The following is a 15714-nucleotide window of genomic DNA, read 5'->3' as shown; positions in this document are numbered from 1 at the left end:
GTTATATCTTGTGTAAAGTTAAATAAAAAACTACAGTGTTATTTTAACACTAACCCAGTGTAGGTTATATCTTGTGTAGAGTTAAATAAAAACTACAGTGTTATTTTAACACTGACCCAGTGTAGGTTATATCTTGTGTAGAGTTAAATAAAAAACTACAGTGTTATTTTAACACTAACCCAGTGTAGGTTATATCTTGTGTAGAGTGAAATAAAAAACTACAGTGTTATTTTAACACTAACCCAGTGTAGGTTATATCTTGTGTAAAGTTAAATAAAAAACTACAGTGTTATTTTAACACTAACCCAGTGTAGGTTATATCTTGTGTAGAGTTAAATAAAAAAACTACAGTGTTATTTTAACACTAACCCAGTGTAGGTTATATCTTGTGTAGAGTTAAATAAAAAACTACAGTGTTATTTTAACACTAACCCAGTGTAGGTTATATCTTGTGTAGAGTTAAATAAAAAACTCGGCTCTGTGTTGCTGTTCCCATCGCCGAAGCCCAACCTGAAGAGTCCGGGGCTCTGATGGAGAGCGCGTGTGAAGATGAAGGTCTGGTTTAGATATAGAAATACACGTTATACACGCTAGGTGGAGTAACGCTGGAGTTTCCTCTAACACGTGTGCATGTCGGCTCTGTGTTGCTGTGTAGGTGTCCCGATGCCCAAGTCGAGGAGAACCAGCCTGAGAACCAAACGGTTCCAGTTCTTCAACGTCTGAAGCTGAGGTGGTGACGATTCGGAGATCATCCAATCACACGCCGACTTTTCCAACATCAAAATAACAATAAAGTGCCTTCATGAACATGTTGGTTGGTTTGATTTTGTGTACGTTGGGTATTGAGGGTTAAACCAACTAAATAGCAGAGGTGGAAAGAGTAAAGTAAAATAGTGAAAGTACTATTACTTGGATGAATTCTTACTTAAGTACGAGTGAAGTTATTAGACTAAAAATCAACTTAAGTAAAAAGTAACTCATTTAAAATGTACTCAGAGTAAACGTTACTTCGTTACTTTTTTTTAACAGCGCGGGGGGATGGGGGGTGTCTCATGTGTAATGCAAACAAGACAAGTGGATATACATCTCACAATAAATGTTTTTAATTAAAATATAATAATAAAAAACAAAAACATATTCAAGATTCAAGAGATTCAAGATTTACTTTATTGTCATTTTACTGTACACCGAAGTGTACAGAAAAAACGAGATTACGTGCATTGGTTCACGTTAAAAACACCACAGGTTTAAAAAATAAGAAATATATATAGAATAGTAATAGAATAGTAAAGTTAAATAATACTACTAATAATAATACTGACATTACGAAAATTGCACATTGTAGTTAAAGTATTGCACATGCAGAAAAATTCACAGTGGTTATACATAATGATAATTATTGCACATTTTGTTATTGCACATTTTGTTACTGCTTGTTAAGATTTAAGGATATTGCACATGTTATACCCATAGATGAAAATATTTATCAGATTTGGGTTAATTTGTTCTGTTCAGAAGTCTGATGGCAGTTGGGTAGAAACTTCTTCTGAACCGGTCCGTGTTGCAGCGTAGACTACTGTACCTTTTACCCGAGGGCTAAAGGGTAAACAGTCTGTGACAGGGGTGAGTGGAGTCACTAATGATGCTCCTGGCTTTTGACAAGAGGTGCTTTTGAGCCAGATCCTCAATAGGTGGAAGTCTGGCCCCTATGGTCTTTTCTGCTGTCCTAACCACTCTCCTGAGGGCCTTTTTTTCTGAGATGTTACAACTCTCATACCAGAGAGAGATGCTGCTGGTTAAAACACTCTCTATTGTGCCTCTGTAGAAAGTAGTGAGGATGGGTGGACTGAGATGGGCCCTCCTCAATCGGCGTAAGAAATGCAATCGCTGGTGAGCCTTTTTGACCAGAGAGGAGGTGTGCAAGGACCAGGTCAGGTTGTCCGTAACGTGAACCCCTAAGAACTTCGTGTTCTGGACAATTTCAACCGGCGTGCCATTGATGTAGGTCGGGGTGTGAATGGGCTGTTTTTTCCTGAAGTCAATCACCATCTCTTTGGTTTTATCAACATTCAGGACCAGGTTGTTATTGCTGCACCATTCCACAAAGAGTCTCACCTCCTTTCTGTATGCAGTCTCGTTGTTGTCCAGAATGAGTCCCACAACTGTTGTGTCATCTGCATACTTTATTATGTGATTTGTGTTGGACTTAGCACGACAGTCATGGGTCATCAGAGTAAACAGTAGAGGGCTCAGCACACATCCTTGTGGAGATCCAGTAGACAGTGAGACCGTGGTTGATGTGTTGTTGCCTACATGCACAAACTGATGTCTGTCTGTGAGAAAATCCAGAATCCAATTGCACAGTGTGGTGTTTAGTCCCAGTGTGACCAGTTTGCTGGCCAGATGCTGGGGGATTATTGTGTTAAAAGCCGAACTGAAGTCGACAAACAGCATCCGTACATGTGAGTTCCTTTTCTCCAGGTGCTCCAGGCTTAGATGAAGAGCAGTTGAAATTGCGTCATCAGTAGACCGGCAAGGGCGGTAGGCAAACTGAAAAGGATCAAGTGATGGAGGTAGGACAGATGTTATATGGTTGACAACTAGATTACTGCTCCTTTATTTGTGTCCATCTTTAGAGAACTACTCTCTGAAATTCGTGTTAAATTTGAGCAGTAGTCGATTTTCAAAGTTAGTCGAGTTTATCCTTGTTGGCTTTTCAGTGAACAGTAGTCCAGCACAGCTGAAGAGACGCTCACAGGCGGCTGAGGCAGGCAGACCAGTGTTGAGTTTTAGAGAAAGCTTTTTGATGTGTGGAAATGAATTTAGCAGATCTATCTTATTTGAGGTACAGGCAAGGTACCCATCCAGTTCTCCTGTACCTTGTGACTTTTTGGACTTTAATGAGAAGAAAAAATCAGCTTCATCTGATGAATTTTGCCTGACTTGCTCCAACACAGCCTCTACCATCTGGTCAAGGTGTTGTCTCACATAGACCAGAGCTGTTGAGTGACAAACACACAACACCACACACTGAAAAGTTCTGACAATTAAGTTGATTAATGTGGCATCAAGAGTTCGTCATAATACAGAAATTATAATAACTACAACTTGTGCAGAAAGACTAGATGCATTTATTACAAAAGAAACAAAGTGGACAGGACTAGGATTAATAAAAAAAAATCATATCTGCTTCTCTGATATCAGCCCTCTCAGTCCAGGTGGTCTTGAACTTTGGCAAAAAAATTGCTGCAGCAATCAGTTCAGGGTCTTCCATCATCCCACCAAAGTGCTTTTGGACACCACCCTGAATAGCTCTGATGAGTGGTGGGCACATCTTGGAGGATGTCTCCAGTCTGCTGAGTTTTGCTTGTAGCTGGATGATCACTGGCAGGAGCAAACCCATGTGCGTGTTGGTTTCAGACTGAAGGATGTTTAAAGCCTGCACCACAGGCTTCATCACAGGACAGTACTCAGTCAGGAAAGCGACTTCAACCGGACTCAACCTGTATGACATAAAGCAAATGTAGACAACTTGTAGTAAATTTCCTGCAGGAATAGATGTGGAATGTCTAGTCAAATAGCATCCTCCCCCATCTCTTCTATGATACGTATATGATTCTCTCCACAGCCATGTATGGCGAGTTCCACCGAGTTGGACATGGCCGAATGAGATGGAGCTTGCAATTATCTTCCACAAATTCTGCTGCCATGTATGACCGACTCGATTTGTTCCAGATTGCTTGGCATTTCGCAAAGGCTGCACGTGATAGCCGTTTGTATGTATCATTCTTCTCCTCTGCCATGGCAGCATCTGTAGTCGCAACTAAGTTTAACAGGTGGCAGGCACATCTTTGATGTGGAGGAAGCTGGTACTCAAGACCGTTGTCTTGTTCCAGGATGCTGAATGCGTCCATGTATTCAGCTTTGGGCTCCTCAGAAGAAGAGTCTTGGTCTGACTCTGCTTCCTCAGGCTGGCTTTGCTCACCAAACACACTGAATGCTTTAATGAAGTTTGAGCCACTGTCTGTTGTGGTTCTTACCACTTTCCCCCTTATTTCGTATTGGCAATGAATGTCATCAAGGGCACTTGCTAAGACATCAAATGTGTGGGACCCTTTCAAACTCTTGCAAGCAAGTGCAGCAGATTTCCTCTCCAAGGTTTCCTCATCTATCCAGCGAGTTGTGACCCCTATGGAACTTTGCTGGTGTGCTGTCCAACAATCTGTAGTGGTGGCGACATAGCTGACTTTACTGAGGTGTGACATCAAAGTCTTCCTCATCTGATGGGCAGCTTCCTCTGTTCTGGTCCGGACAGTGGGTCTGGAAATGACCTTGCATTGCGGGTTCAGTGTCAATATAAGTTCTGAATCAACATTGTGTACATTTAAACACACTGAATTTTAAATATTTGCATTTATAAGGTTTTCTACAATACATACAATACACAATACATTTTTTTGTCTTTTACATTTTATAATGCACAATTCTTTCTCACACAGATGGCTAAAGCTATGACTATTATACGTGACTATTAAAAATAGTGAAAGTAATTCCTATACTATTGTCATATTCCTATTAAAGGGACAGTTCAAGGCTATTATATCCTCCTAAAATAAGTCTCACTTGTTGTGGTGGTGTGCTCAGCAGTGTCGCTCCCTCTCATACAACCCTACTTCAAAACAACTGAACTATTCATTCATTCATCATCTATTCCGCTTATCCGAGTCGTTGCAATGTGGGAGGAAACCGGAGTACCCAGAGGAAACCCATATGAACACGAGGAGAACATGCAAACTCCACACAGAAAGGACCCAGGTTGCCCCACCTGGGGATTGAACTCGGGACATTCTTGCTGTAAGTGCTACGCAACCGTGCTGCCCAACTGAATTATGACACTATTCATTTTGATGCAACTGAAAATAGGGATATGACCTCATATACATTCAAAAGGTGGTAATTTTATTGGGACATTATTTTCCAACAGAAGTTAACAGATGAATGATACAGCAGACTCTACACACAGCTCACCAGCCATGCAGCATATTAGCGGTTCATGTGTGGATTTAGCCACTCTACACACCTAACAGACTGCAACTGCTGTTATCAATTCAAAACAGCATTATTTCTGTTTATTCTCAATAAATCGCTGTATAACTTTAGCATTATTTTATAGCTTGTTGGACGCTAACTAACTTAGTTCAGGTCAATAGTGCCAACTAACATTAGCAATGTCTTAGCAATGGCAGGCATTGATTTCTAATGGCTAATTTGAGCAACTATACTATATACAAATATTATTGAACTTACCTCTACATGTTTGTGCAGGTTTGATGTGGAGTTTTTATAAGCTGCCAGTTCAGTCTCTCTGGGCAAACACAGCTTACACTGCATAATACAGCTGTTCCCTTTATTACACTTCAACCCAAAGCAGTCCCTCAAATATGGTCAGGGGTTCGCTTCACTTCGGGGTTCAACTTCGGATTCAGAAGGTGTCTGACAAGTCTGTTGCCATCTTGAGATTTCAGCCCCAGTTTATTTTCCATCCCAGAATTCGTAACGGATGTTATTTAAACTGTAGCGAATTACAATTCTTAATACAAAACATACTTAAGTAAAAGTCAAATTACAGGCTGTAAAATCTACTTTAAAAAGTACACAAAAAAATTACTCAATTACAGTAACGCGAGTAAATGTAATTCGTTACTTTCCACCTCTGCTAAACAGAATTAAACAAACTAAACAGTACACTGTAAAAAATAAACATTTTTTTTTTTACAGATTTTTCCAGTTTTTCAAGTCAAAGTTGCTTTATTGTCAAAACTTCAATATGTACAGGACATACAAAGGATTGAAATTGTGTTACTCCCTGACCCATGGTGCAACATTAAACATTAATTAACATAAACCTAAAATAAAAGAATATAAAAATAGAATAAGAATAAACACACACTGAAGCACAAATATATATACACTGACACATATGAAAATATAGAAGTAAAAAAGATCACTTGAAAAATTTTAGAAATAGTCCCAAGTCCCAATATTAAAACTTAGGCATTTAAAGTGGCAGTGCAGATTATGAGTTATAAGTATATATATATATACAGTGCCTTGCAAAAGTATTCAGCCCCCTTGAACTTTTCAACCTTTTGCCACATTTCAGGCTTCAAACATAACGATATGAAATTGTAATTTTTTGTGAAGAATCAACAACAAGTGGGACACAATCGTGAAGTGGAACGAAATTTATTGGATATTTTAAACTTTTTTTAAAAATAAAAAACTAAAAAGTGGGGCGTGCAATATTATTCAGCCCCTTTACTTTCAGTGCAGCAAACTCACTCCAGAAGTTCAGTGAGGATCTCTGAATGATCCAATGTTGACCTAAATGACTGATGGTGATAAATAGAATCCACCTGTGTGTAATCAAGTCTCCGTATAAATGCACCTGCTCTGTGACAGTCTCAGAGTTCTGTTTAAAGCACAGAGAGCATCATGAAGACCAAGGAACACACCAGGCAGGTCCGAGATACTGTTGTGGAGAAGTTTAAAGCCGGATTTGGATACAAAAAGATTTCCCAAGCTTTAAACATCTCAAGGAGCACTGTGCAAGCGATCATATTGAAATGGAAGGAGTATCAGACCACTGCAAATCTACCAAGACCCGGCCGTCCCTCTAAACTTTCAGCTCAAACAAGGAGAAAACTGATCAGAGATGCAGCCAAGAGGCCCATGATCACTCTGAATGAACTGCAGAGATCTACAGCTGAGGTGGGAGACTCTGTCCATAGGACACAATCAGTCGTACACTGTACAAATCTGGCCTTTATGGAAGAGTGGCAAGAAGAAAGCCATTTCTCAAAGATATCTATAAAAAGTCACCTGGGAGACACACCAAACATGTGGAAGAAGGTGCTCTGGTCAGATGAAACCAAAATCGAACTTTTTGGCCACAACGCAAAACGTTATGTTTGGCGTAAAAGCAACACAGCTCATCACCCTGAACACACCATCCCCACTGTCAAACATGGTGGTGGCAGCATCATGGTTTGGGCCTGCTTTTCTTCAGCAGGGACAGGGAAGATGGTTAAAATTGATGGGAAGATGGATGGAGCCAAATACAGGACTATTCTGGAAGAAAACCTGTTGCAGTCTGCAAAAGACCTGAGACTGGGACGGAGATTTATCTTCCAACAAGACAATGATCCAAAACATAAAGCAAAATCTACAATGGAATGGTTCACAAATAAACGTATCCAGGTGTTAGAATGGCCAAGTCAAAGTCCAGACCTGAATCCCATCGAGAATCTGTGGAAAGAGCTGAAAACTGCTGTTCACAAACGCTCTCCATCCAACCTCACTGAGCTCGAGCTGTTTTGCAAGGAAGAATGGGCAAACATTTCTGTCTCTCGATGTGCAAAACTGATAGAGACATACCCCAAGCGACTTGCAGCTGTAATCGCAGCAAAAGGTGGCGCTACAAAGTATTAACGCAAGGGGGCTGAATAATATTGCACGCCCCACTTTTCAGTTTTTTATTTCTAAAAAAAGTTTAAAATATCCAATAAATTTCGTTCCACTTCACGATTGTGTCCCACTTGTTGTTGATTCTTCACAAAAAATTACAATTTCATATCGTTATGTTTGAAGCCTGAAATGTGGCAAAAGGTTGAAAAGTTCAAGGGGGCTGAATACTTTTGCAAGGCACTGTATATACACAGTGGGGGAAATAAGTATTTGATCCCCTGCTGATTTTGTAAGTTTACCCCCTTACAAAGACTTGAACAGTCTATAATTTTTATGGAAGGTTTATTTTAACAGAGAGAGACAGAATATCAACAAAAAATCCAGAAAAAAAACATTAAATAAAAGTTATAAATTAATTTGTGTTTAATTAGGGGAAATAAGTATTTGATCCCCTACCAACCAGCAAGAATTCTGACCCCCACAGACCGGTTATGTGCACAAAAGGCACACAAATTAGTCCTGTCCCTGTATAAAAGACTACTGTCACAGAATCAGTTTCTTCCATTCAAATCTCTCGACCACCATGGGCAAGACCAAAGAGCTATCAAAGGACGTCAGGGACAAGATTGTAGACCTGCACAAGGCTGGAATGGGCTACAAGACCATCAGCAAGAAGCTTGGTGAGAAAGAGAGCACTGTTGGTGCGATCATTCGAAAATGGAAGAAATACAAGATCACAGTCAATCACCCTCGCTCTGGAGCTCCATGCAAGATCTCATCCACAAGGTGGCAGTATTACATCATTGTGTGACTCATTAGTACGTGTGTGTTTGTGTGATGGTTTTTCATGATTTATTTATAGGTGGAGGATAAGTGTTTATTCACATTTCTAAAGGGGTGCAGCATTAATTTTAAGAAGTGAAACCAGCCCCCCAAACAACAAACCAAAATCAGCTAATTATAATGAGTAGAAGCTAAAGTGAGAGAACATGGGGGGTGAAAGTGAGATTTGCATGAAGACGGCTGAGTGATCTGCTTTCTCCCAGAATAGAGCAGCACTTTCACCAGATGTTCAACTTCCTTCATCCAAACTCACTGAAGCACAACACACAGCACTGAATCTCCAGCTAAAGATCTTCTCTCCTAACACTCATCATGATGATGAACTAGAAGAAAAGACCAGACAATGTCCAAAATCAAGCTTTATTTCAGCACAGCAAAACTACAGGAAGAGCAACAGGACACTGAACAGAGGAAAGACAGAAATGCAGCATTGTGTAGAACTGAAACTCCATTGTAGAAGCATGTGGAAGTGTCTCCATGTTCAGTTCTATCTGGGAGCTGCTAGCCTTCACACTGGTTCTTTCTGAATACGACGGGATGATCGACGCCACCGTGAGAGACCTTACAGCCAAACTCCTCCCCCTTTTCCCACTGTGCTTTGCTGAGGGTCAGGGTGCTGCCACGCCTCCAACTGCCCCCTTTCAGTTCTTCTGCTCCGGTCACCACCCCGTCCTGCACCACTTTCCTGTCCACCGTCCAGCTCACCAGCGCCCCCTGTGGAGAGTAACCAGACAGCAGACAGAGCAGCGAGGCCGATCCCTCAGACAGCTGCAGAGAGGAGGGAGGGAGCAGAGACACGGACGGCTTCACCGTGGGACCGGCTGTACAGGAGAAACAGAACAAAAAGTCCCATTTAGAAACGTTTCCACATCATTTCCTCCTTACTGCTTATTAAGCATCCAGACTGGAAACCTTCATCTGTGTTCAATCATCAATGCAGTGCTGCTGCACACTGTTCTCACATCACTGCAGTTCAGTAGAAACATCTGCAAGCTTCTGTTAGCACATATTCAATATCAGCTCTTATTACTTTAGCATTCAACACAACTGACTGCAGCACATCCAGATGTAGCTGATTACAGAAATATTCATTGTTTAGCACAAACACACAGCAGCATTCGTCTGGATTTTACATCAGCACCAGTCACTCGTACCAGTTTACACCAAACTTCATCAACCAGAGACCAGCTTTATATTTACCATCAAAAACACCTGCACATTTATTCAGTCTTTAATATTCAGAAACTGTAAGTATTTAGTAAAGGTTAAATATTTAGTAATTGTATATACTGTGGTACCTTAACTTAATATCATTTGGTTCTGGGCGTGGCACTGAGTTTCAAGGTATTTTTCCTCATAAGGATGTTTGTGAAACCTGTTAATGTGTTTCATGGTTCTGTGGAACTGCATATATTTCATTATGTGAATATTTTATTATATATATTAAAAATAATATTATAATATTATATTAAATTACCAACAATTTATTCCTGTAGCAAATGTTGTTTACAATCACCATATTACATTTTTAGCTTCTAACTAATTCTGATCTGTAGTTATAGAAGTAAAAATAGTCCATGTTGGTCTCCAAAAGTCTCCAAGAAGAAAAACAAGTGGATTAAATCCCTGATGTAACAACACACTGATGTAGATTTGGTCTCAATTTGAAGAAGAGAAGCTCAGGTAAGCAGCGGTTATGATTTTATGATGCTCTGTGGTTGATCTGGGTCGCAGTGCTGCTGTTTATTGTGCACTTTCCTTTTGCATTGATAGCAAAGCATTATCATGATCACGGACAGCATTAATGTGAACAAAGCGACAGTCCCACACAGTTCGAGTTTAAGCTAAAAGTCGAGTTTAAAGCTACAAATTTCTCCACGAACGGCGTCAAGTTTCAAAGATTTCAAGTTTAGGGGACGTCGAGTTACAAGGTACCACAGTATTTATTGAAGGTTTAATATTCAGTTACTGTTTATTTATTGTTATTAATACTTATTTTTTCTCTTGTTTTTATGAAGATTAATAAATGATTTTAAAAATAAAAATGTTTTTAATGTAGAAGAAATAAAACTACTTACTGACGCTGAGTTTGGTTCCTCCACCAAAAGTGTAGCACAGTGATACATTCCAATGAAGCCGTCGTACAAAAACCTCTGTTCCACTCCAGTGATTCCACACACACACACACACACACACACACACACACACACACACACACACACACACACACACACACACACACACACACACACACACACTACATGCTTCAGTGCTCTGTCAGGGTTTAAAGCTCTGTGAGTTCAACACTTCATGACTGAGAGCTGCTGACCAGCATCTTCACCCACATCAACCATGACCTTCATCTCCATCTTCATCTGCACACTGGCTCTCTGCACTCAAGGTAACATGATGCTTTATGTTCTACTGGTGAGGAGGCTCTGCCATGTGGAGAAGATCCACTAGATGATCTTCAAACTCCACATGCTTCTTCATGTAGTGAACGTCTTTATTCTTCTTATTGTTTTCAGGATCCAGAGGTCAGGTGACTGTGACTCAGAGCCCTGCAGTAAAACATGTTGATCCAGGAGCTTCAGTCACCATCAACTGTAAAACCAGTACTGATGTTTATCGAGATAGTGATGGAGATTGGTTACACTGGTATCAGCAGAAACCTGGAGAAGCTCCTAAACTCCTGATCTACTACACTAACAGAAGAGCATCAGGTATTCCAGATCGTTTCGGTGGCAGTGGATCTGGATCTGACTTCACTCTGACCATCAGTAGATTTGAGACTGGAGATGCAGGAGATTATTACTGTCAGAGTTACCATAGTGGCCCGATCTTCACACAGTGTTATATGGTGGTACAAAAACCTGGGTGAGTGGAAGTGTACAGTAACTGCACTGCTGCAGCTGGGACCGACTGCAGGTGCTGAGGGGGAGGATGTGATACAGTACAATCATTCACTCTGTACAGGAAACACCTCACTCACTCACTACTTCTCCTAAATACAAGCTTTATTATTATTAAACTAATACAGAGGAAGCCAAATATGAAGAGAACATGCCAAACTGATCAAAGTACCACCATCAGAAGGTGAGAATTGAACCCAGGTCTCCACAATACTAGCTGCACCACCATACAGCTTCTATAATGAAATACTAAACATTATGTTGAAACGGGTACGAGGAAGAAAAAACCTTTTATTATTTATTTAGCTCATGTTAATTAAAGATGTTCCAACACTGAGAGGACTTGAGTATAGAAGAACTCTTAAAAGAGAACTGAACTGACAGCAAGTTCCAAGATAAAGCAGTAAACCAGAAGATGGTTCAGTTTAATCATACTGCATACTATAGTACACACTACTATAGGATTAGTATGCAGTATATACTGGGGCAGTAGGACATTTTGAACAGAGCTGCTGGCTTTGGTTGGGATTGGGGGGCAGGTCTGGAGGTGGTAACTCCTGCATTGATTGGTGCACACCTTCATACCAAACCAATAGGATTGAACTTCACCTGATTACAGCTAACAATCAGCAGCTGGAGCTCATCTAGTAGAAACTACTTTATCTCCATGTGCTGTTTGCTGGAATTTGGTGAATTGAGGATCTACAAGTTACAACAACACTAAAAAGAAACAAAATTAATAAAAAAGAGAAAAATTATATGTTATTTAATTTTGTTTCAAACATTGAATTTTGTTGTTTTCTCTCTCAGAAGCTGGTTTATGATGTTAGTTTTGGTCTCTACAGAGTTAGTAGTTTGGAGGTTTTGCTCAGATGTGAATAACATGAATCTTTATAGATTTAGTGCTGATTATTCTGAGCCTAAAATCTCATGAGAGTAAATAAGGAGGTTCAGTTTGTTCTCCACCATTTACTTAATTATTGTGTGTACTGGTTTCACTGGTTGTGTTGGAGCTGAGGCACAACTGCTAAAAACTAAATCTTACATTATCAGCTCTATTCTTTCATATTTGTGAAGTGTTGCATAATCACACAATCTTCTTCTTCCTAACACATTACACCTGCTAACAACAGCAATGCTAGTAATGCTAGCTACGTTCAGGAAAAATGGAGAGTTTTGTATGACTGGTGTTTGGATGAAAAGGATCAAGTGTAAGGATCTCCATCCATTTAGCTTTAAACTCGTCCCTTTCTTTGGACATCATGGTTTCAACACTGTAAAACTTAGGATGGTGTTACTTACCTGTGTACCGCTGAGTCGTGAGTGTGTTAAAGAAACTAGGGAAATATCTTGTAGCTTTAGAAATAAAACTAAGCTTTATCAGTAAGAATAAGAAACTATCTATGAAAGTTTGATTGAATTCTTTATCATGAAAAGATCGAATTTTGCCACCTTGAGCTATGATGCTTGGCGTCACTCCTTCTTTTACAAGATGATTTAACAAGAAGTAGGAATCCTTTCTATTGTGCTCCTGTAAAAGTTCCCAGTAGTTTCTGCGTTAGTTTGGCCTTTTTCAGCTTTCTGGAAAAGAAGAGTCTTTGTTGAGCCTCCTAAACCAGATGTGAGGTGTTAACGTCCATGTCAGCTGGTCAGACACGTAGACTCAGAGGAACTTCAGGCTTTTCACCATCTCCACTTCTTCTCTATGTATGTGAAGGGGGAGGTGGTCTATGTTCTTTGTTCTTCGAAAGTCAATGATGATCTCCTTTGTCTTAGAGGTGTTAAGAGCCAGGTTGTTGTATCTACACCAATCAGACAAGTGAGCTACCCTCCTGCCTGTAGGCCATCTCCTGATTGTTAGAAATCAGTCCGACTATTGTTGTGTCACCTGCAAATTTAATTATTCTGTTGGAATTGTGAATGGGGGTACAGTCCTGTGTAAAAAGTGTGAAAAGCATAGGGCTTAACACACAACCCTGCGGAGTTCCTGTGTTTAGAATGAGGGTGGCGGAGGTGTGGTTGCCAATTCTGACCTTTTGTGGACGTCCAGTGAGAAAATCCATAATCCAGGTACACAATGAGGAATTCAGGCCCAGGTTCACCAGTTTGCTGATCAGTTTATTGGGGATGATAGTGTTAAATGCAGAGCTAAAGTCCACAAATAAAATCCTTACATAGCTGTCAGGTTCCTCCAAATGTGTCAGCGCGGTGTGGAGTGCTGTTGTGATGGCGTCCTTTGTGGAGCGATTTGGTCGGTAGGCAAACTGATACATGTCCAGGCCAGGTGGGATGACTGTTCTGATGTGTGAAAGCAGCAGCTTCTCAAAGCATTTCATGACTATGGGTGTTAGAACCACTGGACGATAGTCATTCAGGCATGATGAAGCTGATTTCTTGGGTACTGGAATGATGGTGGAGGATTTGAGACATGTTGGGACAGCAGCTTGTTGAAGTGAGAGGTTGAATATGCTGGTAAACACCTCTGTAAGCTGGTCAGCACATGCTTTCAGCACCTGGCCGGGAACTCTGGACCTGCCGCTTTGCTTGCATTGACTTTTCTCAGGGTGGTTCTCACCTGGTGGTGGTTTAGAACCAGTGTTGGTCCTCCAGCAGTTGGGTTGGTGAGTGGTGGGATGGACAGAGCCACATTCTGAGTGTCAAAGCGGCCAAAGAATTGGTTCAGAGCATCGGGCAGTGTCAGATCATCATTAGGCAGGACATTGGTGGTGTTATAGTCGGACAGTGCCTTTATACCATTCCACATGCTGTGTGCATTGTTGTTGTTGAAATGGTCCTCAATGCGCTGTTTGTATTTATGTTTTACCTCCCTGATGCCTTTTTTAAGATTCCCTCGTGCTTCACTGTAGGTTTGTTTGTCACCTGACCTGAATGCTGCATCATGTTCCTTAAGTAGTGTCCTCACCATGCCATTTATCCATGGTTTTTGATTGGGGAACTTGTGTTAGCACATTTTCTGTACAAAAGTTTATGTATCCTAGAACTGAAGCAGTGTTTTCTTCCAAGTCTGTCCCCTCTGCAAACAAGTCCCAATTTGTGCTATCAAAGCAGTCCTGTAGCATTGAGGTGGTTTCCTCAGACCACACTTGTACTGTCCTGATATTTGGTTTTGTTCTGCAGATCTCTGGTCTGTAAGCTGGGATCAGAGTAAGAGAAATATGATCCCACTGTCCTAGATGTGCAGATGGAGAGGCTTTAAACATCCCTGAGATGTTCGTGTACACTTGGTCCAGGGTTTTGTTCTCTCTCGTCGGGAAATGTACATTCCTGTGGAATTTGGGCATCACTGATTTTAGATATGCATGATTGAAATCCCCTGCTACAATAATAACACCGTCCGGGTGCGCAGTCAGCTGGTTATTAATACTGTCATGTAGCTTTTCCAGTGCTAACCTGGCATTAGCGTCTGGGGGGATGTACAGTGGGGTCAAAAAGTATTTAGCCACTGATTGTGCAAGTTCTCCTACTTAGAAAGATGAGAGAGGTCTGTAATTTTCATCATAGCTACACTTCAACTATGAGAGACAAAACGCAAAAAAAAAATCCAGGAAATCACATTGTAGGATTTTTAAAGAATTTATTCGTAAATTATGGTGGAAAATAAGTATTTGGTCAATAACAAACAAGCAAGATTTCTGGCTCTCAGAGACCTGTAACTTCTTCTTTAAGAAGCTCTTCTGTCCTCCACTCGTTACCTGTATTAATGGCACCTGTTTGACATCGTTATCTGTATAAAAGACACCTGTCCACAGCCTCAAACAGTCAGACTCCAAACTCAACCATGGCCAAGACCAAAGAGCTGTCGAAGGACACCAGGAAGAAAATTGTAGACCTGCACCAGGCTGGGAAGAGTAAATCTACAATAGTCAAGCAGGTTGGTGTGAATAAATCAACTGTGGGAGCAATTGTAAGAAAATGGAAGACATGCAAGACCATTGATAATCTCCCTCGATCTGGGGCCCCACGCAAGATCTCATCCCGTGGGGTCAAAATGATCATGAGAACGGTGAGCAAAAATCCCAGAACTACACGGAGGGACCTGATGAATGACCTGCAGAGAGCTGGGACCAAAGTAACAAAGGCTACCATCAGTAACACACTACGCCGAGAGGGACTCAAATCCTGCAGTGCCAGGCGTGTCCCCCTCCTTAAGCCAGTACATGTCCAGGCCCATCTGAAGTTTGCCAGAGAGCATATGGATGATCCAGAAGAGGATTGGGAGAATACCATGTGGTCAGATGAAACCAAAATGGAACTTTTTGGTAAAAACTCAACTTGTCGTGTTTGAAGGAAGAAGAAGAAGAATGCTGAGTTGCATCCCAAGAACACCATACCTACTGTGAAGCATGGGGGTGGAAACATCATGCTTTGGGGCTGTTTTTCTGCAAAGGGGACAGGACGACTGATCCGTGTTAAGGGAAGAATGAACGGGGCCATGTATCGTGAGATTTTAAGCCAAAACCTCCTTCCATCA

The 15714-nt window shown here is 40.9% G+C and overlaps 2 gene segments (V, D, J or C); one reads left to right on the top strand and one right to left on the bottom strand.

Annotated features, from left to right (window-relative positions):
• Positions 1–8670: 8670 nt before the first annotated feature.
• Positions 8671–15714, bottom strand: part of LOC134317429 (Ig kappa chain V-III region MOPC 63-like) — an 85376-nt gene continuing 78332 nt past the window's right edge. The window contains 2 exon segments of the V gene segment in view: positions 8671–9131; positions 10389–10427. Coding sequence covers positions 8812–9131; positions 10389–10427 — 359 coding nt within the window.
• LOC134317413 (Ig kappa chain V-III region MOPC 63-like) overlaps positions 10663–15714 on the top strand; it is a 66042-nt gene continuing 60990 nt past the window's right edge. The window contains 2 exon segments of the V gene segment in view: positions 10663–10711; positions 10839–11151. Of these exon segments, the coding sequence occupies positions 10663–10711; positions 10839–11151 (362 nt within the window).

This window comes from Trichomycterus rosablanca, chromosome 1, assembly GCF_030014385.1.
Source record: "Trichomycterus rosablanca isolate fTriRos1 chromosome 1, fTriRos1.hap1, whole genome shotgun sequence".
Lineage (NCBI taxonomy): Eukaryota > Metazoa > Chordata > Actinopteri > Siluriformes > Trichomycteridae > Trichomycterus > Trichomycterus rosablanca.
Note: the sequence above shows the minus strand (reverse complement) of the source record. Positions and strands in the feature narration are given on the sequence as shown.